At 35.5% G+C, this 21247-nt stretch overlaps 5 protein-coding genes across 6 annotated transcripts; 1 reads left to right on the top strand and 4 right to left on the bottom strand.

Moving 5' to 3' along the window:
* On the bottom strand, nucleotides 944-1144 carry LOC109129679. Its single transcript, XM_019238252.1, has one exon. The coding sequence runs from the start codon at nucleotides 1142-1144 to the stop codon at nucleotides 944-946; it is 201 nt and encodes a 66-aa protein (XP_019093797.1).
* Nucleotides 2435-3662, bottom strand: LOC109129431 (high mobility group B protein 15-like). Its single transcript, XM_019237671.1, has 4 exons — nucleotides 3538-3662; nucleotides 3372-3450; nucleotides 2912-3280; nucleotides 2435-2668 (listed from the first exon to the last, which is right to left on the bottom strand). Exons 1-4 carry the CDS (start codon nucleotides 3660-3662, stop codon nucleotides 2435-2437), a joined length of 807 nt encoding a protein of 268 aa, XP_019093216.1.
* On the bottom strand, nucleotides 7435-8190 carry LOC104753302. Its single transcript, XM_010475574.1, has one exon. The coding sequence runs from the start codon at nucleotides 8188-8190 to the stop codon at nucleotides 7435-7437; it is 756 nt and encodes a 251-aa protein (XP_010473876.1).
* Nucleotides 10330-13143, top strand: LOC104749585 (receptor like protein kinase S.2-like). The gene has a single exon (XM_010471242.2). The coding sequence runs from the start codon at nucleotides 10452-10454 to the stop codon at nucleotides 13023-13025; it is 2574 nt and encodes an 857-aa protein (XP_010469544.1). The 5' UTR covers nucleotides 10330-10451; the 3' UTR covers nucleotides 13026-13143.
* LOC104749584 (beta-galactosidase 9) lies at nucleotides 14952-21247 on the bottom strand. 2 transcript variants are annotated; one of them, XM_010471241.2, is made up of 20 exons: nucleotides 20983-21247; nucleotides 20749-20844; nucleotides 20536-20648; nucleotides 20390-20456; nucleotides 20181-20273; nucleotides 19771-19914; nucleotides 19419-19507; nucleotides 19205-19310; nucleotides 18972-19059; nucleotides 18757-18878; nucleotides 18228-18404; nucleotides 17751-17802; nucleotides 17570-17630; nucleotides 17216-17331; nucleotides 16861-16958; nucleotides 16671-16781; nucleotides 16424-16534; nucleotides 16121-16329; nucleotides 15697-16045; nucleotides 14952-15416 (listed from the first exon to the last, which is right to left on the bottom strand). In XM_010471241.2, the coding sequence occupies exons 1-20, from the start codon at nucleotides 21187-21189 to the stop codon at nucleotides 15276-15278; spliced, it is 2550 nt and encodes an 849-aa protein (XP_010469543.1). In that variant the 5' UTR covers nucleotides 21190-21247; the 3' UTR covers nucleotides 14952-15275. The 2 variants fall into 2 exon arrangements, with proteins under 2 accessions (XP_010469543.1, XP_010469542.1); XM_010471240.2 differs by having other exon boundaries at nucleotides 17570-17802.

The raw sequence follows: 21247 nt of genomic DNA, 5'->3' as shown, positions 1-21247 counted from the left end.
GTTATTATTATTATTTTACAATATGCATGGTGGAATCTAGCTAGCTAGAAGAAAATTCAGGAAGTTTTTGTTTTTCACGTCAAAATTTCATAAAAATCAATAAACATTCATTTTGATTGGTTAAGAATAAAGGAGTCAAGACTTTCTTCTTAATATATTTTGTTTTCTTTTGTTTTAGTTGGTGACGTTTTGATAATGCATTGCGGAATTATTAAGTTCAAAAAAAGCATGTGCGAATCATCAACACGTTTTCATCTTTAAGTAAACACCAAAACAGAAACCTTGAACTGACACTTTACTATTAAATCTGATTAACCAATGTGATTACAATCTACGTATATAGTGATCTTAAAGAGAGCGACAGAGAAACAAGTATAAATAAAGCTGTGTATATGTATAATTTATGGCCTAGCTTTCATCCTTTGGAAGTAATTTGGTTATAGGGTGTCTAAAAATGAAATGCTATTTGTAGTATTCCGAGACCACTTATTGCTATCATTTAGACAATTTAGTTACAGCCAAAAGATCAAAATCATAGAGATAGTTTTATCGCTCATAAAGATATCAATAATTGAATTCATACTTAGCTTGGAGCAAATAATCAAAGATGTACGCGTTAACTTTAAATAATTTTGACGTGATTCAGTTGACGGTAGTCTATTATTTTACCAAAATTCCATTAAATGTAACAAAATTAATTTGCAATCGAAGATAATTTACTTGGAGCAAATAACAAGTTGTATTGGTGAAACTTTATAATTTTTATTTAAAACAAATAATGTAATACATGACATATGTACATATATATAGAAATTAATGATATCACTTTTCCTTCACATTTAAACACCATAAATTTAAAGTAAACATTTGGGTATAAACAATAAACGATACTGTTTTTATAATAAACAGAACTTGAAAGAAGTATAATTCCGCATATTTGAAACTAAGGATTGACCTTTTCTTTCTGACAAGCGGGTAAATTAGGATACTTTGGACTACATCCCCATGCATGATCTTGGGCGAGAGCGTCATAGCTTATTATCACTTCTTGTGCATTGGTCTTGAGTGTTGCAAATGTGAAGAACACCATAATAAGAGCCACATATATAATTATAGCCTTCATTAATTTCTTAGACATACCCATTTCTTTTTTTTCTTTTCTTTTTTGTTGATAGAATGATTGGATTCTTTTTTTCTTCTTCTTTAGTGTGAGGAACATGAAAGGATTATTATATTGAAGCTTTAAATAATCAAGGACATGGGAGACAATATTGTTAGTTTTTTTTTTTTAAAAAGAAGACAATATTGTTAGTTTCTTTGTTTTTTTAGCATATACAGATTTGGTGTATCCTTCTGAAACATTCATATATTGTTATTTTACTGGTTTTCTCGGTATACATATCATATTAGGCAGAGGAGATCGAGGAAACCAACTAATTTTACAAGTTAAGAAAACCAATTAAAACATATTTTGATTGTAATCGGAAAATGGCAAAGTAACATTCAGAAAAACAGAAGTATACTCTGCTTTTTTTTTTTCGTTAAAGTGTTTCAGTTTAATTTGTTCAACCTTTCATCGAATAGTTTGTTGCAAACTTGGGATGATAACAAGATTTTTAACTAAAACTTTTGATATCTCTTAAGACGTGAAACTAATTTTTAAATTACGTACGTAGTAAAATAACAATATCAATATTTTAGAAGGATACACCAAATCTGTATGCTAAAAAAAGAAAGAAACATAACAATAGAAATAGTAAAAAACCATATAGAAATAGTAAAAAACCATATATTTCTCTTATTACAAATACTAAATTTATAAGTGTGTATACGAATTACATCTGTACACCTACTAAATTGTACAAATAAAAAAAAAATGATATATATTTAAAATTATCAAACAAAATGCATATCAAATAATAAAAAAAAAAAACATAAAATTTTTATGTATCTAAAATTTTTTTATAAAAAAAAATTACAACAATTAGTATTTTAGTTATTAAAATTTATGGGTTATGTTTAAAAACAAAAATAAAATAAAAATAAAAAACAATAGAAAGAGAGGGAGAAATCGTGTGATACTGTGATGCATCATCACTCACATCTCAAATACAAAGCTCCATTTTTGTAATTTTCTCCTACTCCCTCTACCCCACTTCTTTCTCTATTACAAACCATCTCTATCTCACAAACCCTCTTTTTCCAATTATGCTAGTTTTACAATTATGTTGTAAAACGTACTAAAACAAAAACACACCCAACTATATAATGAGAATTGGCTGCTTTCCAGGTGATGTTCAAACTACACCAATCACGATAGAGTTGCAGCAATGATTCAGCTAATAGCCAAATACCTATATCGGTTGGTTTCCCTGAGCAAGGAGTACATCTAGGGGTTTGACTCTATAAAGTAACATGTCTGAAAATCATGTGTTCAACCCTGTGTCATAACAAAAAATAGAGAATAAGAGCTCTGCTCACCGGCCACCATCAAGTCACTGGCTTTCTCCATATGAGTCGTTTGCTCAGCCCAAAGAGACAGATCTTCCACTTCGGAATCAGAATAGTATTCCTCATCTTCATTTTCCTCCGATTCTTGCATTAGAACATCAGCTTCAGTGTTCTCCTTGGGAGGCCATTGTTGCAGCGGCAAAGCATCAATAATAATCTAATTTATGTTGATCATAAAGATACACTTATCAGGAATAATGGTCAATGAAGGTCTAGAATTTAGACAATGAAAGCCAGATCTTAACATAGTGTTGATATTGTATACCTCTCTATTTTCTTCTGTTTAATGGCCTTGTCCCACTGAATGTGTTTAGTTTTAAAAAGCTCTTGAGGGTTGGCTTTATCAGTCAAAAGTGTTGGGGAAAATATCATAACTCTGTTTCTGTAGATCTTGAGTAACTCTCTTCTCTGTAGACTCATACAAAACTCCTTCCAGGTTCCATGATCCCATTGTGAAAGTAACAAGATAACCACTCTCATTTTTTCCATACACAAATCCGGTCACTGAAAAGAGAGAAGAGAGGCTCATCTTCGTAAGCCAAGTCTTTGAAGAAGTGGTTGATCTCGTAACTATGAAGTAGCAAGTAAGTGAAATCTGAATACATGTAGGAAACAGGCCAGGAGCTTTGAAGAAGTAGATGATCTCGTAGTTGTGAAGTAGCGAGTAGTAGAGTCTGCGCATATGTAGGATAAAGATGGGGTTTCGTTGTGATTTGGGGAAGTTAAACGTATCAAATACATCCTTCCATTTCTGTTCTCTAAGTACTATCTGCAAAAAAACACAAACAAAGTTTAATCTTTATGTAGATTACATGAAGATTTCTATTCTTTTAAATCTCATGACGATGAAGATAGTTTACCTGTTCGATTCCACCACGTGAAGTAACCTCGCAAAAAACCTTATGCAAGTCCATATCCTCAAATCTTACCTTCGGAATCCTAAAATCATGTATAAATCATAAATTCAGCAATGGACATTGGGGACTGATGATGGCAAAAAAGTGTTGTAATCAAAAAGATTCTTACCAAAATTTTGTACCCATTTGAGAGTGTAAGTTGGCCAATGTAGACATGAAGAGATCCTTGTCAGCCACGACTTGATCGTAAGTTGCAAGAGGAGATGGGTAAACCCGGAGAGTTTTACCAGTCATTGATACAGAGCTTAATTGATTCCCAAAAACCGTCTTTTACTTCCTACACACGCCAAGAGAAACTAAGAGATTAAGAGAAGAGGGTATGTATAATTAAGCACTTATTGTAGCAGTTCAAAAACCAAAAAATTCTTACTTCTGCATTTAGAGGCAAAACGTCGAACATACATCTCTCTCTGTCTCTCTCTTGAACAAAAACCAAGAACCGAGAACGAGAAGATGAAAGATCCCATTTTTCGGAAACAACAAGAGAAACCCAGAACCGAAACAGAGAGTGGCGTCACCTTCCCACACTGACACAGTTCGCGATTTTAGTCTTCGACGCTCTCTCTCTCTCTCTCTCTCTCGAGTGTTTGAAAAAAAATCGAAGCTTTTTATTTACTTCCTTTAATGGTGGAGAGATGAAGAAGATAATGCGTAATTAATTAATAAACTATAGACTCTGGTTTATTAAACTGGGCCGTAGTTCTATAGTTAACAGTTAAAGCCCATTAATATGTCACTGAATCTCATATATACCTCTTTTTTTTTTTTGTGAAAATTGAAATTCATAAGTCAAAAAAACATATTTTCATTTCAATTAATTTATAAGCAAGCGATAAACCACTTTTTCTTTCTACACACACGTTCATAAACCATTTTTTTCAATTTGAGTGTTTTCACTATAATGTTTTTTTGAAATTAAAAAATAGCATCCTTAAAGTCAAATATTCATATAGGGTTTCGCCTTTTTATATTGAAAAAATGTGAGCTTCAGTCACGGTAAAGCCGATTTTAGTGAAAGTAGGTGTACGTTTTTTTCTTAGTTTGTAATAAGTATATATCATCGCGGAACAATTTTTAAAAGTTTGAACTTTGAAATTTTTGAATCAAATTAGATAATTTGTTATATATGCGAATAATACACCCATATTTGATATCTGGCACAAGCATATAATTTCTGTTGTGGTAGTAAAATATATCTAAATTATAATTAAGTAAATGCTATATATCTTTTAATAAATAATATAAGTGAAACACTAAGACATTTTCGTGTACCATATTGTCAAACTTCGTGTACTATCAGAATTGTCTGTCTCTTAAGCTTTCACCTGATTTTCTTTCGAAGTCTTGGTTTTTTGCGCAGGAAGACCAAGATTCTAATGTTTTTGCACAGGTATGTTTGTTTGAAATTATCGATCACAAATATATGTACATTATTCTCTGATGCTTTTATAAAGTGGTTTTCTTAACCCAAAAAGTATTTACCAATTTGGATATTTGGTATGACCAAACCACGAAACTATATGTACGTATGTATTAATGTATATACCACTACTTTAACATAAAGAAAAAAAAGAGTGTGTATTACTTAGTTTCAAAATTAAATCCTACACATCGTTTTTTTACTTGATGTCATGCATCATTAAAATTTAAAAAAACTGAATAATTCACAATTTCACACATATATATATATATATATATATATATGTGTGTGTTTTTTTTTTCTTCTTCTGGAAAACTAGTTACACATGTCAACCGAATCAAATATCTTTAGACTTAGAAAAGAATCCAGTACGGTATAGGTCTAGTCTACCCGTTTAAGTTTTCTGATAGATTTGTTTGGTTTGGATTAGAATAGGTCAGCTTTTTGTTCGTTTGTTTTACAAGACATATTTATTAGTACAGTTTATCTAGATTCAATATAATCATGTCTTAAAATACTAAAAATAATGAAGGGAAACCATCCATATTTGTCAAGATGAGAATCTGATGACATCAACAGTTGCTAAGTATGTAATATGAGTGGCTGTAATAAATTATTGAGAAATTAGCATCTTTAATTCATATAAAATATGTAGTTGAAATAATTGGCCAAAAAGGTCATACTTATTCGGATCAAAGCATGAGTGAGTAGCAAGCAGTTGTAACAATTACACTGGGAGATTCCAAAGCCGTAATCTTCTCATGGGCTGTGTAAATGAAAGCTAACAAAAATAAATGATACAAAATAAGGTAGGCCAACGACATCACCCAACCTCTCCAGACTCCAGCCAGTAAATTTATTGCAATATAAATAGATACAAAATTTTAATTACAAACCAACTATATATATACAATAATAACTTGAAGGTAATTAATATGAAATTTTGAATCTTTTCATATTCCATATACTGTAGTTTACGAATTGTTTATATTGTTTGTTTGTCATACTCGATTTCGTAGAAAAGGTCTAGGATGAATTGTATTCTATTTTAGAAACAATTACAGGGGCTCCCATAAGATAATCTATGAGATTCAGACCCATGCAGAACTGAAGATGTTGCAGTGAATATTGATTATACACTAATTAAAATGTTTTAACACCTTCTAACATGTTTTAACAAAGTCTTACCAAAAAAAAACATGTTTTAACAAGTCTAATAATATATATTTTTCTCTGGTTAGTTTTAATTTCTGATTCCTTTAGTGAAATAAGAAACGTTAAACTCGGTAATTAACTTAATTAAATTTAAGTCCAGTTCGTTTTAGTTCTTATATCAATGGAGTATTAATGTTTTGAATTAAAAGTAGCAATCTTATCTTCATTTAGCTCCTTTTTCTTTTAAGTTGCCGCCCTTATCTTTTATGCATTTATGGTGATTGGTGGCATTATGTCCGTTGCTCAATCCTATAAAAGTTTTTCCTAATTTCCAACTGTACATATATATATGTCAACTTCTCCCGTTACAAAACATTGATAATTTGGCAAAAATAAACCAATACTAATAATTAAAAATAGATAAATTAGTACGAAACAACAAATTTATTTCAGTGAAACTCTTTTAAATAGACACTGATCACGCCATTTGTTGCGGCGACCAAAGCTTTCATTTTCTTTTATAGTTGCAACTTGCAAGTGGCTGTATTTTCTTTATGAAAAAAAAAAATCAATATGATATGTTTAAATTGTTGCAAAATAAAAATTAAACACAGTACGAATATGTGAATGCAACCAACAAATCAACTCTTGATGTGGATGTCTATTAATGGCGTCAAAATTTCAAAGAGTGAAGTGTTGCACTTCAATTTCAATATTTCTTAAATTTTTGTTATCTTTGGTTTAATTTATATCCAAAATTCCAAATAACTTCACACGCCACTGTAGGATTGAATATTCTTCACTGAGATAGAATGTTATATAGCTTTACCATAATTGGAGTGAAATAGAGGACAGAAGTAAATGAATTTGGAACTTAACGCAATCTTTGTTTCCAAAGAAATAGTACAAAATTGTTGACTTTGGGGTCCTTTCTCTTTTTCATAAATTGTTGATCATTTAGGAGACACGAACTCGACATGAGTGATTGGGAGATAATCACATGTGTTTTGATGTCATAAATCCAGAGAGAAAAGATGAAACGTCGAAGTTGGGGCGGATTTGATTGATAATCCATTCCATAATATATATTGGGGTTTAATCAAAAATGATAATCATGTTTACTTCTTCTTCTTCTATATAGCTTCCCATTTGCTATTTTATATCAACATCTTACTCATGTTTGTCTTCCACTTTCCCCACTCAACTAAAGATGCCTCCGTGTTACGACGTGCGTATATATCTCTTTGGTTCATTAATGTTACAATACGTAGAATCAAAGCGGTTGCCGTTTTTTTTTGTAAAACATGTGAATTTCATTAGATGAAGGACTGTAGTAAATACAGATAGGTGATACACAAGCGAACCATCCTTGTCCAAAAATAATAAAAAACAAGGAGAATTCGAATCAAAACCGATTATTGAGTAGAGAACCTAGTCATAATCCAGCCAGGTTTGGAGAAGATGCGCGAACTGCTTCCGGTGTTGCTTTGCTAGGAGGGCATCCCGGATTTGGCGTTCTAGCTTCTTGAAGAGAACAATAGCATCAGTGGAGATGTTGTTGTGATATCTGTTGTTTCGTTCCTGCCAAAGAGAGTAGAGGGTGGCCTGAGCAGCAAGACGACGGAGGCTGAGGGGGGAGATGGAGTCTTTGGTATCATGCCAGACTGAGAACGCAAGCCAGATGTGGAAGGAGAACGCAGAATAGCCCAACCGATGGGTGACTTTGCTCCAAAGGACCTCGCTGATTTCATAGTGGAGGAAAATGTGGTCTCTTGATTCCAAATGCGATCCACATAAGCAGCCGCATAGATCGAGTTGCATTCCCCATCTTGCGAGCCTGTCTCTTGTTGGTAACCTGTCCAAGTGCATCAACCACATGATAAATGCATGGCGGGGGATATGACCTTTAAACCAGACGTGCTCTGTCCACGGTTGTAGAGACGATCTTTGTCGCAGGGCCTCCCAAGTCTTCTTGGTTGAGAACTGGTCAAACTCCTCTGAATCAATACACCAAACATGAATATCCGGAGATGGACCAAGCGGAAGATGAACTGAGATAAGATAGATGTGGAGTTCTTCTGCTTGAGCCGATCGAGCAGGTCGAAGAGCCCATCCAACATCAGAGCAAGCATTGGAAGCTGTTGCATTTAACGGAATCCCTGTCTGAGACGGTCCTGTAGGCCCCATAAAGTCGATTAGAGGGCTAAAGGGAGTCCACCAATCATACCAAAAACTGATAAGTTCACCGTTCCCAAGATGACTGCGAATGAAGTTGCGGGCCAGGGATCTGAGGTTGAGGATAGTTTTCCAGGTCCAGGAAGCTTGTTTTTTTGCGTCAATGGACCAGAAAATGTCGTCTTTTACCTTCATATTCTTTAGCCACTGTGCCCAGAGAGAATCCGACACCGACAACAGTCGCCAAATGAACTTTAGGCAGAGCATTTTGTTCCAGACTTGCAGGTCCCTGAATCTAAGCCCCCCTAAAGCGGTTGCCGTTGCTTTATACTATTACCATCATGGGCATCATTTTGAGAGTACGTTAATACTACTATATTAAATTTATTAATCTATATCTAACAGATTTTAAGTAAATTGTTATGAAAGTAACATGTTATGAAAGTAAATTGTAATCTATAGTATCATTTTTTGTTGTTTTAACCAATATTGTATTTAAATCACTTAACATACCTTCTTTTACCAATCACACTATATATACAACTAAATCTCCATCTTCAAAATCGCTAGGTCGACATGCCATCTCATGTTTCCTCTAACTTAACCATCATTTTGATCATTAATCAGTTTTTCATAGTCTTTTATGTCATCAAAATTCGAACATTTAAGAAAAGAAAAATGAATCGAAATTATTGAATATTAATTATATATTGTAACTTGCGGTAAAGTTATTTGGTCATATGATTCTACATAAAAATTCTCACCAGATTTACATAATTCTTCTGAACTACTTGATTGCTGGGGAGAAAACTAGTAGTACTATATTACAATATGGTAGATTTACGAAATCTATTTGCGGAAGGATATGTTCACCAAAAGAATAGTCAAGGTTTGTCCAAGGAAAAAAAAACACAGTGATGATACCTAATTTTTTTTATTTTTTAATAATAGAAATCAGGCTCAATACGCTGCTAAACATTATTCGTGATCGACTACTCGGAAATTAATATCATCAAATTCAAATTAGTATATAAAACAGACTCCAAAATAGTCTGGACTTCTATAAATTAAATTAACAAAAACAAGAAGTCTCTTGACCATGTCATCTGCTTATTTATGTGAGAGAATATAATTTTTATCTAAAGTCTGTCTTAAAAACCCATTGGCAAATTAATTAGCCACCGGAAAATTTTCCAAACATCGATCTCAAGAACTAGATAATCAATCTTATTACATTTAAATGTGTAAATAGTTAAACCTGACACAAATATTATCAAATGTGTTGATTCCAGTGGAGCATTATATTTGAGATAAACTATATATTTATATACTAGGTAATTGTTGGTGTTGTGACATATTTTGATTCGCGGACGTAAAAAGTATCTAAATTTAGTACTCCACTAAAAAAGCTCGTTGTCTTTGTTGGCTACTTGATTCATACAATAAAAACAGAACTAAGAAAGACGTTTACACTTGTTGCCATTAAGAAAAAGAGGTTTATCATGTTATTATATTTCTCCATAGTTAAATTTTCGTAATATCATCATAAAGGCTTTTTAGAATTTATGTTACGAGAAGGAAAAAGAAAAAAGGAAAGAAAATAGAAGAAGACAAAGCTTCGTCTTCGAACGCGTCAATGTTCTTCTCGACGACACGCTTTGAAAGTCTTCTTCGGTCTCATTTTCTCCATGCGTACATCGGTACATATAATATGAATATATTTTTTTTAACTTTCGTACCATATTATACATATATACAATTCCGTAGTTAAATAATTTTTGCGAAATCAATGGAAGTCTTTTTTTTTTTTTTTAAAAAAAGAAAATTCTCGTTGAAAAATCAAGAATCAATTAGAGCCAAGCCAAGAATAAAAAAGAAAAAAAGAAAAAAACTTTATACCAAAAAGTGAAAAAATCCTGGGCCATGACACATCACCCGTAAATGACCAAACCCGATGAAAGGGTTTGCTGTATTCAAACCACGCGAACCTAATCTTGTTGAAATTAATGCCTCCCAATCTTCAAAACTATATTTCAAATAATATGCTCATAGTTCTTACCAAAAAAAAAATAATATGCTCATAGTAACACTTTCAAAAGATAAATATTTCTAGAAAGAACACACAAAACACTATAAATAAAACATCCTTGCTGGCAAAAATCCATCATTCAATTTTGGTCGGTCAAATAGATACCCAAAAAAAAAAATGTTATAAAAGCATTATTATCATATCTTTAAACTCAGTTCACATTTCGTTATCTACACATATTCACATGGCGCCTATGGTAATGGACCGTCTCTGTTTCGTATTACCGACAGAATCAGGCGAGTTAAAGCCACCGGCGGTGGTTCAAGAAGAGACCAAAGAAGAAGACGAAGATGAGGAGAAAAAGAAGAGCCGTGACTGTGGACGTCAAGTCGTGACTTTGATCGGAGACTTATTCCGGCGAATACACAGCTCAAAATTAGTGAAACGTTTGAATCTTTGTAGTATCAGCGAGAGTAAAGATTCTGTTTCGATGGAGTTTAATAAATCTTTCACTGACATGGAAGGTGTTCAGCTCTCCAGCAAAGTCGGTTGCGAGAATCCAAGAATCTTTGGATACTCAGAGCTTTACATCGGAACTAATGCATTCAGCGACGAGCTGATCCTCGGAAGCGGCGGTTTCGGACGTGTTTACAAAGCGGTGATACCTAGCGACGGTACCACGGTGGCTGTTAAATGCTTGGCGGAGAAGAAAGGAGAACAGTTCGAAAAAACGTTCGCGGCGGAGCTTGTTGCGGTGGCTCAGCTCCGGCATCGGAATCTTGTGAAGTTAAGAGGTTGGTGTCTACACGAAGACGAGCTTCTTCTTGTCTACGATTACATGCCAAACCGGAGCTTAGACCGTGTGCTTTTCCGACGACCGGAGATGAGGAACTCTGATTTTAAACCGTTGGATTGGGATCGGAGGGGTAAAATCGTAAGAGGACTCGCCGCCGCGTTGTTCTACCTTCACGAGCAGTTAGAGACTCAGATTATTCACAGAGACGTGAAGACGAGCAACGTCATGTTGGACTCTGAGTTCAACGCTAAGCTTGGAGATTTCGGGTTAGCTAGGTGGTTAGAACACAAGGTTGATGAAACAGAGCCCGATTCGAGTTACGACTCTGTTTCTTCCTTCCGTAACCACCAGTTCCGAGTGGCGGACTCGACTCGGATAGGTGGTACTATCGGGTACTTACCGCCGGAGAGTTTCCGGAAAAAAACAGTCGCCACCGCTAAAACAGATGTTTTCAGCTTCGGTGTTGTGGTTTTAGAGATTGTTTCCGGAAGACGTGCCGTTGATCTTTCCTTCTCGGAGGACAAAATCATTTTGCTTGATTGGGTTCGGCGGTTATCAGATAACCGGAAAGTACTCGACGTTGGAGATTCTCGGTTACCAAAAGGATCTTATGAACAGTCCGATATGAAGAGGATGGTTCATCTTGCTCTGCTCTGTTCGTTAAACAACCCAACGCATCGTCCCAGTATGAAATGGGTGATCGGTGTACTTTCCGGCGAGTTCTCCGGTAACTTACCGGCGTTACCTTCGTTTAAGAGTCATCCTCTTTATATTCCTTTAACATCTCTAAAATCAACCTCAACTTCGGGGACCACGACGACGACCAGAACAACGACGACCACCAACTCCACAACTAGCTTCAACGGGTCTTCGGAGTCAACACCGTCGTCAAATTACGTTACTGCCCTCGAGGATTCTATCTACCAGACGGCGGAGACAGGAGAAAACAAGTATTTTAATTACAACAGCCGGCGAGTGGTGTCATCTAAAGCTTTCGTATTGGACACGCCAAGGGAGATATCATACAACGACATCGTTTTAGCCACTGATAATTTCTCCGACGCTCGTCGCGTTGCTGAGGTTGATTTTGGTACGGCTTATTACGGTTTACTGAACCAGGACCAGCATATTGTGGTGAAACGTCTCGGTATGACTAAATGTCCGGCGCTTGTGACTCGATTCTCCACTGAGCTACTTAACCTTGGCAGGCTTCGACACCGTAACCTTGTTATGCTCCGTGGGTGGTGCACTGAACACGGAGAAATGCTTGTAGTGTATGATTATTCTGCGAATCGTAAGCTAAGCCATCTTCTTTTCCATAACCACAAACCAGGGAACTCTGGTTTGCGATGGAAAATACGGTACAACGTGATCAAATCGCTTGCTTGCGCTGTACGGTACCTCCATGAGGAATGGGACGAGCAAGTCGTTCACCGGAACATAACTTCTTCAACAATCTTTCTTGATAGAGATATGAATCCGCGGCTTTGCGGATTTGCGTTGGCCGAGTTTTTATCGAGGAACGACCAGGCTCATCAAGCTGCAAAGAAGAAAGGATCTGCGCAAGGGATTTTTGGTTATATGGCACCAGAATACATGGAATCCGGAGAGGCAACAACCGCAGCAGATGTATACAGCTTCGGCATGGTGGTGCTAGAGATGGTTACGGGTCAGCCAGCAGTAGATTACAAAAGGAAAAAAGAAGATGCTCTTTTGGTGTTGAGAATCCGCGAAGTGGTCAGTAACAGGAAAAAGCTCTTGGAGGAGATTGCAGATATTCATTTGGATGATGTCTATGATGATGAGAGGAAAGAAGTGGCGAGGGTATTGCGGTTAGGTTTGGTTTGCACGAGAACTGATCCAAAGCTAAGACCTAGCATTAGCCAAGTGGTGAGTATATTGGATGGAAGTGAGAAGTTCTTTAAAGAGGAAGGAGGAAAGGAAGGTGATGTGAGCCGCAAGCAAATGTATGAGTCGTCTATGTTGATGATTAGACAAATGCAGGCCCTTGGGATTCATTGAGTAATGTATAGGATGGGACAAGTGTCAGGGATGTTTATGTAATCAGATTTGCAGTACAAGTGCCGTTGATGCCTCTTTTTCAATTCATTTAAATACTATTGGACGAAAATCATCGAAATCCACAAAACCAAACGACAAATAGAAAACTAAGAAAGAGGAGGAGGAAAAAAAAGATGGCCTCCATTTTAAGAACGACAACACACCTTTCAATTTTTAATGAATAATCTAGTGGGTTTAGGATAGAACTAAAGCTCTAATACCATGATCTTTTTTTCTAAAGGTGAGACATTAAGACTTCTATCTAATACGAAAGTTCTTAACTCCGAGTCTCCGACCAACTTGGATTGAGATCGAAAGTTGTAACACTAAATAAAACTATCAATAGAAAAATTTAAGAAAATATATGGTATAGTACATAAAGCTATACAATTAAATAGTTTACACTAAATATCTAACAGAAACGTGATTCAGTTTCTTAGTCTTAATCCATTTAATCTAATATTTTATGTTATGAAATTAAACAGTTTTATATATAGAAGTATGCAACCATGCACATGAACACAAGTAAATGGTACAAAAATTGAAGTAAATGGGTCAATGGGTGTCATCATCATAAAGATTACTAACCATTTCATATACTTAGTTTCACACCTAGTGCATAAATGGAGAGGATTACCCACTTAATATTCTCCATTCACACTGCCCGTCATGAAACACAAGAACGCATGTGGCAACGTTCAATTACCCTTAAACAGCAGTTGCCAAAGTGTGGATCATATATTTTCCTTGTATATTATTATTTTATGTTTAGTCTATTTGTTTCAAATTTGTATGGGTTAACTTAAATAGTGAGATTACATTTGAGAATTTTCAGAAAACTAACCAAATTATATGAAGCTCAGAATTTGTGAAAGTTCGGATAGTGATTGTAGTAGGTGCATTTATTGCACAAACACTCTATATGGATTTAGAGGTGAATAAAAATGCATGATCCATTAGTTTTTGCAATAAGCGTAATTATAACTACAAATTACATATTTTTATATATTTTTAAACTTCATAATATGTAAAATAAAGTTGTATACATTATTTAGGAAATAAATTTAAAGGTTTCCAAAAGATAAATTTACTATTCAAAACCGTTTTTTAATTGAAACATACATTAAACCATTTAATCATTTTAGCCAACACCTTTCCAACTTGATACACTTGATCCACTATAATCCACTTAATCTGCATGGCTTGCTTTAAACGCACCACTTGACCCGCTATTTCCGCCAGAAGTCATAAAGTATACCATTTTAACACCGCCTTTGATATCATGTGACCCTTCTACATGCATGGTTTCTCCGATTCCACAAAACATTAATAATATAATCATCAATGTAGCAAATGAAAAAATAGCAAGGCTCTTGTATGAAGCCATTGTTTTCTTTTTTTCTCTATACTATTTATGAATTTATTTTGCTACAAAGATTATAAATTGTGATGTTTTCAAATTTATAGTGAGAGAAGTGCTGCTAAATAAAGATATGTTGAAACATAAAGCCAGATCATAATGTATTTTAATAGGGTTTTGCTTCTTATTTACCATCTCTTTTTTTGTTTGCAGTTTATTTTATTATCTGTAATATTTGACTTAGTTAAGTTTTTGAACAAGATAGCAAATGTCTCTGCTTCTATTTTTTTTTATCTTTACAGTTTATTATGTTAATTTATTTAAATAGTGAATTAATATTTTTGAATGTTTTTTTTAACATGATATTGGTTTTATGTTAAATTTCAACATTACAACTCACGCAATTAGTGAGCATCCGACCTGTGAGGTAGTCCAATCAAGCTCAGATAGGACTGTTGAGGAAACTAATGGAGAGGAATCATCATCACTCTCTTAAGGTGCCAAATTGATGGTTCGTGTAAATCTTCTGTTTATATATAACGTCTATACTATATTTATATGTAACCCAAAGACAGGGATCCAAATCATTACATCAACTTCGACTGTTTTCGTGCATTCTCAGACAACAAACTATACAAGCAGAAACCTTAGAGATGGTTTCGAGTTTATTGGTTCCAAGTAGAGACTGGATACAACGACAAACAAGAGCTAACACAATTGTTCAGACTTTAAAGGATAAAATATCAAAGAAAGCTTGTGAAGGGACATGTTCTTCTTACTACTTAGTCAACTGTGGTCTCTTGTTTCTTCGATAAATAGCTGTTCTTCATTCTGAGCCGATTTCCGGGTATCTAAAATCCAAGGTCACTCGTGTTTTGAGTCGAGGAACATCGTGCCATAACCGCTAATGTTTTCAAAATTCCGCTACATGGGTCACTGCGAAAAGCAGTGTTGGACACTTCAATGAAGCAGCTGTTGCGTCCTTTACAAGCCTGCAGAAGAGAAAAATGATTTTTTTCAGATAGTCCACAAAAGTCATATTAAGCAATTGCTATGAACCAATTTTCAAGCAATATGTCAACAATTTGTAACCACAATCTTTTTACGAGCTTTGCTAATATCATATTAGGATCTTCATAAGTTCTACTTTGGATTATCAAATGGGGTAGGTTCCCTGTCACCGGATTTTAGATTCCTTCGTATGTTTGAATCGGTAGCCAATGTTGCTGGCAGAAGTATGCTTAAAATCTACTTTTAAATAACATAAGTTACCTCGGAGACAATTGATATCGAGTTGGATGCATGACATTTCCCGATAGAAAACCTGTGGCAGCTACCTCTTGGAGTCCCATAGCTAGCAAATTCTATAGAGGATATTACATGCCCATCTTCACAATGAAGATGTACTTCTGGTGCCACACTGCCTATCGACATCGTTCCATTCATGTAATCTGGTGTGGACCATTTCCGCAAAGGTGGATAATGCGATTCCGAGACTTGACCGCACAGAATCCCAGCAGTCACTGTCTTAACCGATATCTTAAATGGGTTTCCACCAGTTTCTTCAAAGATAACGAGTAGATTACTTGACGGCTTTAACCATGAACGTGGTACATGGTACCTGTATGATACAATGATGTTATGTCAGTACCATTAGATTTAATAGTCATTGCAGAGTTATTGCATGCACATTTACCTGGTTTGTGTAGGCTGTCCACAATTTGTTGTGCACTTATCTGAATTGTAGGCTCCCCGATAATCACAAGCTTTTTCACATCCATCCTTTTGGGAAATGATATTCCAATACCTTCCAATATGGTGTCCATTGACCCAAGCTTGTCCCTTTCCCATACTTTCCAGATCAAGAACAACAGGATCCGTTCCGTCAGGGGTGTCGAAGTATGTCTAATTCACAAGAAAGAAAAAGGAACAATGAAAAAAAAAAGCATGTTTCCGAAGAAATGAAAAAACAAAACGCCAACATGTTTCACAGATTTACCTTGTACCACATAAACATCGAAGGTGAAACGTCGGTCTCCAAAGTACTCCACTCAGCTTTTTCGTTGTGTTCAACAGTATATATTTTCTCCGCCTCGCCCTTCAATCCCACCTACAACAAACCCCAAACATTCAAACGCTTACACAAGGATCTTCATATTTGAGATAAAGCGAGAGAAAGAAAAATGAATCCACAAAGTTCAACTTTTTTATGACTCTTATGAAAACCATATACACCTTTACTACACCTGATAGGTCCATGACGATTTTGACAGGTCCATATCTCCATTCTTGAATCCAGTAAGCTTCGCTTTGCCTCTAAAACCTGCTCCATCCTTCTCCAAGAAAGCGCCATAATTCTGTGCCATGACGTCGAAAATTATCACAATTAGCATAAGAGAAAAGGAGAAAATAGGTAGTACTGTAGTATATCTTTACCTGCAAACCAACTGTTTGAGTCAACAGAAGTAAATCATTGTTTCCCTGCACAAAACTTACAGGCTGCACTGCCTTCACCCAGTGACCAACAACACTACCTTTACTTCCATTTAGTAGGAGGACAAAGTTAGCGAAAAATGAGAGAAAGAAATATCTAAGACTTTGCACTTCATGAAGCAAATTTTAAGACTTTACACTTCATGAAAGCAATGTGACCCTATTGTGTGGATATACATAACGAACCACAAGAGACAGCATACACAACCATGTACTGACGCAATACAGGACCAGTGCATTTGTGCATTTGTACAATTACAGACTTGCATTAAAAGCAGGAGAAAATGTTGTAAAGTACCTGAGAGTTGTTTATTAACAAACACACGCAACACATCCCTCATGCTATCAATTGACACTGTTGGGTTAGCTCCATTTTTCTTCCAGAACGAGATGTCATCCTCAGTTACGTTTATTCTACAATTGGTTGAGAAAGAAGGAAAACCATTACAAATAAAAAGAAAAAGAACTAGTAAATAACATAGATTTCACAGTACTACATTTCTCTAAAATATTGAACTGGTAAAGTATACATGCAGCAAACAATTTCCGATAATTCAGTCAAATTTTGATGTAAAAAGCATCTTCGATATCTATCTTCTCGGAATTCTTCCCTTAAATGTTAGACATGAAAGAGAAAATTCAGCATAACTACCTTGTCTTATGCCACAGGTAATCAGACCGGTCTTTTGTAACATTCAAATGCTCCAATAATCCTTGGAAAGTAAAATTGTTTTCACCCCATATGCCAATAGGTTCTTTCAGAGCCATCCATGATTTTGAGATATAAGAAACATTATCGTGCCTTACGACATTTTGCAGTATAGACATACTACCTAAACGAGGCCTTGCAGACTCAACCGTTTTAACAGAAGTTTGTGCTCCTACCTGCCCAAGAACAGAAAAAAAACTATAATCTCAAGAATCATCTTGGGTGGCAATTACTATCTGAAGCAAATAAAAAGCCAATTGCCTGATTAGGACAAAAAAAGTCAAGTTCATAGCAGAAGAAAATTGAGTGGTGTCACCATCCTATCATTGTTATTATTATAACCATGTTGGAAAAAAAGGCTGGGGCAGTTTCAAATATGAAATAATAGAAATTAGAAACAGAACTAGTCCCATCACAGTGACAGGTTTTTAAGAATTCAGTCATAGAGAAGCAAATCGCTGAATGTAGTAAAGGAACTGTCAGACCCCTGTACTAAATGTCTAAATGTAAGAAAGACAAATTGCCAACAAAAACCTCTACGGAATTGCCCACGCAAGTTACCAGTCAAGAATTAACAATACCGTAGAAATGGAAATCAAACCTTGGCAGTGTTGAAGGCCACATGTCGACAGTCTGGCAATATACTCACTGACCAAGGTGCTAAAGTATATGACTGGCCATTAAATTTCACATGTGCGGATTTATGCTCATCAATGTTTGCGAGAAATGCAGCGCACACCTTTCCTCCAGTCTCACCATGTCCATGATAAATGTGTGCCTGGACTTGCGTCATTTACAAGTAAGAATCCAGAATCTTCAGCATATATATATTTTATTAACCGCATATTCGTTGTGAAAGGTAATCAAATAACAGCCCAGTATTTTGTTCAGTAGATAAATCATATTTATATGTAAATTAAAACTAGAAATACCGTCTGAAATTCCCAATAAATGCCAATGAAGACTATCCTTATATCAGAACTAATTGAAAACTTTGACAGGTAAAGTAGAGTAAGAATCGAACCGGCAGGAAATCTATCTAACAGCACTGGTCTATTATCAACTAGATAAGAAGAGTGAACTCTACCAATGTCACAATATGCAACAAGCATTTGAGAGTGAAATAATACCTCCTGATTTGATCCCAGTTTTCTATATTGAGGTGCATCTGCCGCAACAAGGGCAGGTTCACAGAGTTTTATGGCAGCATGAAGATCCTTTAGATGCCCCCATTTTGGCTCGCTTCTCAGACCTTAGTATATGAAAAACATAATTTCATTTGAAAAATAAGAAACAATATTTTTCTTAGCAATCTATTTTCCTGCTAGCCTTAGCTTGCACCCACCATATTCATCAAGAGGAGCATCATAATCATAGCTCGTAATGTAGAAAGGACCACCAGAAGTTCGACCAAAGTTTGTTCCACCAAAATACTGTAAACATAAAACAGAGTCATCAATATATGCACCACAAACAGATTGAAAGCACAGATTCCGGATATTTTTTTTGCTCAACATGAACTTGAGCATCCGAAAGTGGAAAAGAGAAATAATAGAATCTGGTGTGTAATTATTGTACCATGTAATAATTTTGAAAGCTTCCTCCGCGCTGATAAAATCTTGCAACTGCAAATGCAAGATCTTCAGCAGGTCGGTGAGGCAAACTTCCACCCCACTTAGTGTACCTTCAAAAAGTCAACCTAACATACTCATTTAATCCAAATAACAATTAAGGCCAACTGGTACACTGGTACGTCAAGCTTCGTCAGAAGACTGCATGACAAAAAACATACCATCCATCCCAATCCTCTGTCCAAAGTACTGGCTTCGTCTGCGAATTTGGCTTAAAGCCATCACAGTAGTATCCGTTGCATGCATCAATCTGAGAAGAAAAGAGATCAACAGACGTCAAAAGGATGGTTCTACAGACAAGGAATCATTTCATTATGTTATGAAAGATAAACCCTTATTGAACTGCAGGTCGGAAAAGACTGGGCATATCTTATTTTAGGAACAGAAAAAAAATCTCTACGAAAATCATCAGCCAGGTGAACAAGATCAGCTACATTACAATATTATCTGGAGACATCTATTTTTGTAATGCAGAGGCATGGTAATGCACAAAAATCAAGTTAGCAACATTACAATATTCTCTGGAGCGTCCGTTTGCTTGCACATAACCCACGGAACTCCAGCACCAAGCCCTAGAGCCATGCTAGCTGCCCATTTGACGTAATCTTTTCCCTTCTGCCCGTATGATTTTTCAACATCGCCGTATTCATTCTCAATCTGCATAAGAAAATATCTCAGTCCATGGCATTCTAATTCAGCAAGCTGCTTTAGCTACATCACACAATTAAGAGGGCTAGTCAATCCGAGGCAAGTTATTTCGGCTAACAAAGAATGCCAGAGACTGTCACCAACATCCACAAAATCATATCCTTTATAGAAAGACTAAAAAAAAAAAAAAAAAAGCTCGCTAATTAAAGAAATAAAGTTGAGANGCTCACTAATTAAAGAAATAAAGTTGAGAAAATAAAAAATTCTCATATGACCTGCAACATGATTATGGGACCGCCTTGCCAACAGAACAGCTTTGCTTCTCTCATCAAATCCACAATCTTCGTTACAAACTTCTGCATCTCATTCTAGAAAAAAAAAACAATCAGAAAAGCTATGATTTTCTAACAAGCTAAAACAGAAGTTAAAAAAAACTTACAACAACAAAGAAACTGTGAAATGAGGATTCAGGTAAAAAGTATACCTTAAAAGGTTCATTATCTGTTCGAAACTCTACGCCAGGAATATCACGCAGCCACACTGGGAACCCACTAACGAAGAATTGAAGGAAAAAAGAATAAAGAGAAAGAAAACTAAGAGACACACCAATGGTAAAGAAGAAGAAAGTACCCAAAGTTCCACTCAGCACAAACATAAGGACCTATACGTAGATGAAGATAAAGACCACTTGATCCAATAAGCTTCACAAATTTTACAAGGTCATATCTTCCTTCAAAGTTATACTGAAACAACAAGCCATAGGAAATTAAATCATCAAAACACTGAGAGCTACCACAAAAATCAAGACAATATACACAGAGGGTAAAAAAAAATTAAGCTAACCTGACCCTTTACAGGCTCATGCCCGTTCCAAAACACATAAGTTTGAATCACATCAGCTCCACCTTCTTTACTCTTTTCAATGAGATCAGACCACATCTGAAAAAAAAAAAAACACCAATTTCAAGATCATTAACGATCCAACCAATATCAAATAACAAAGCATTAAAAAAGGAACAAAAATCAGAAATTGTCGAGCTACTGAAATTAGAAAGTTCCGTGAAAGAGATTAGTTACTTCAGGAGTGGCTCGAGGGTAGTGAATTCCAGCGGATACGAGCATACGCCTCTTGCCGGCGATGATTAGAGCCCGGTGGTCGTAGCTGACGTTGAACGGTTTAAAGAAACTTCCCGAGACAATCGGAATATACAAAACTAAAGCGATGATGATCGGTGGCAATATCCGCCATTGAATTGAAAAGAATCGTCGAACTGACTCCGCCATTGATCAAAGGTCCACAGATTTTTTCAGTGTATCCCTCTCCAGGCAACAACAACGAAGA

This window comes from Camelina sativa, chromosome 16 (genome assembly GCF_000633955.1).
Source record: "Camelina sativa cultivar DH55 chromosome 16, Cs, whole genome shotgun sequence".
Classification (NCBI taxonomy): Eukaryota; Viridiplantae; Streptophyta; class Magnoliopsida; order Brassicales; family Brassicaceae; genus Camelina; species Camelina sativa.
Note: the sequence above shows the minus strand (reverse complement) of the source record. Positions and strands in the feature narration are given on the sequence as shown.

Coding starts and splice junctions, on each gene's coding strand:
- LOC109129679 (XM_019238252.1), bottom strand. CDS start 1,144: ATGGGTATGTCTAAGAAATTAATGAAGGCTATAATTATATATGTGGCT.
- LOC109129431 (XM_019237671.1), bottom strand. CDS start 3,662: ATGACTGGTAAAACTCTCCGGGTTTACCCATCTCCTCTTGCAACTTAC. Junction 3,281..3,371: donor CACGTGGTGGAATCGAACAG/GTAAACTATCTT, acceptor GTTTTTTTGCAG/ATAGTACTTAGAGAACAGAA. Junction 2,669..2,911: donor ATGAGTCTACAGAGAAGAGA/GTTACTCAAGAT, acceptor AACATAAATTAG/ATTATTATTGATGCTTTGCC.
- LOC104753302 (XM_010475574.1), bottom strand. CDS start 8,190: ATGGGGCCTACAGGACCGTCTCAGACAGGGATTCCGTTAAATGCAACA.
- LOC104749585 (XM_010471242.2), top strand. CDS start 10,452: ATGGCGCCTATGGTAATGGACCGTCTCTGTTTCGTATTACCGACAGAA.
- LOC104749584 (XM_010471240.2), bottom strand. CDS start 21,189: ATGGCGGAGTCAGTTCGACGATTCTTTTCAATTCAATGGCGGATATTG. Junction 20,845..20,982: donor ACCCTCGAGCCACTCCTGAA/GTAACTAATCTC, acceptor TTTTTTTTTCAG/ATGTGGTCTGATCTCATTGA. Junction 20,274..20,389: donor CAGATAATGAACCTTTTAAG/GTATACTTTTTA, acceptor TTTTTTTTCTAG/AATGAGATGCAGAAGTTTGT.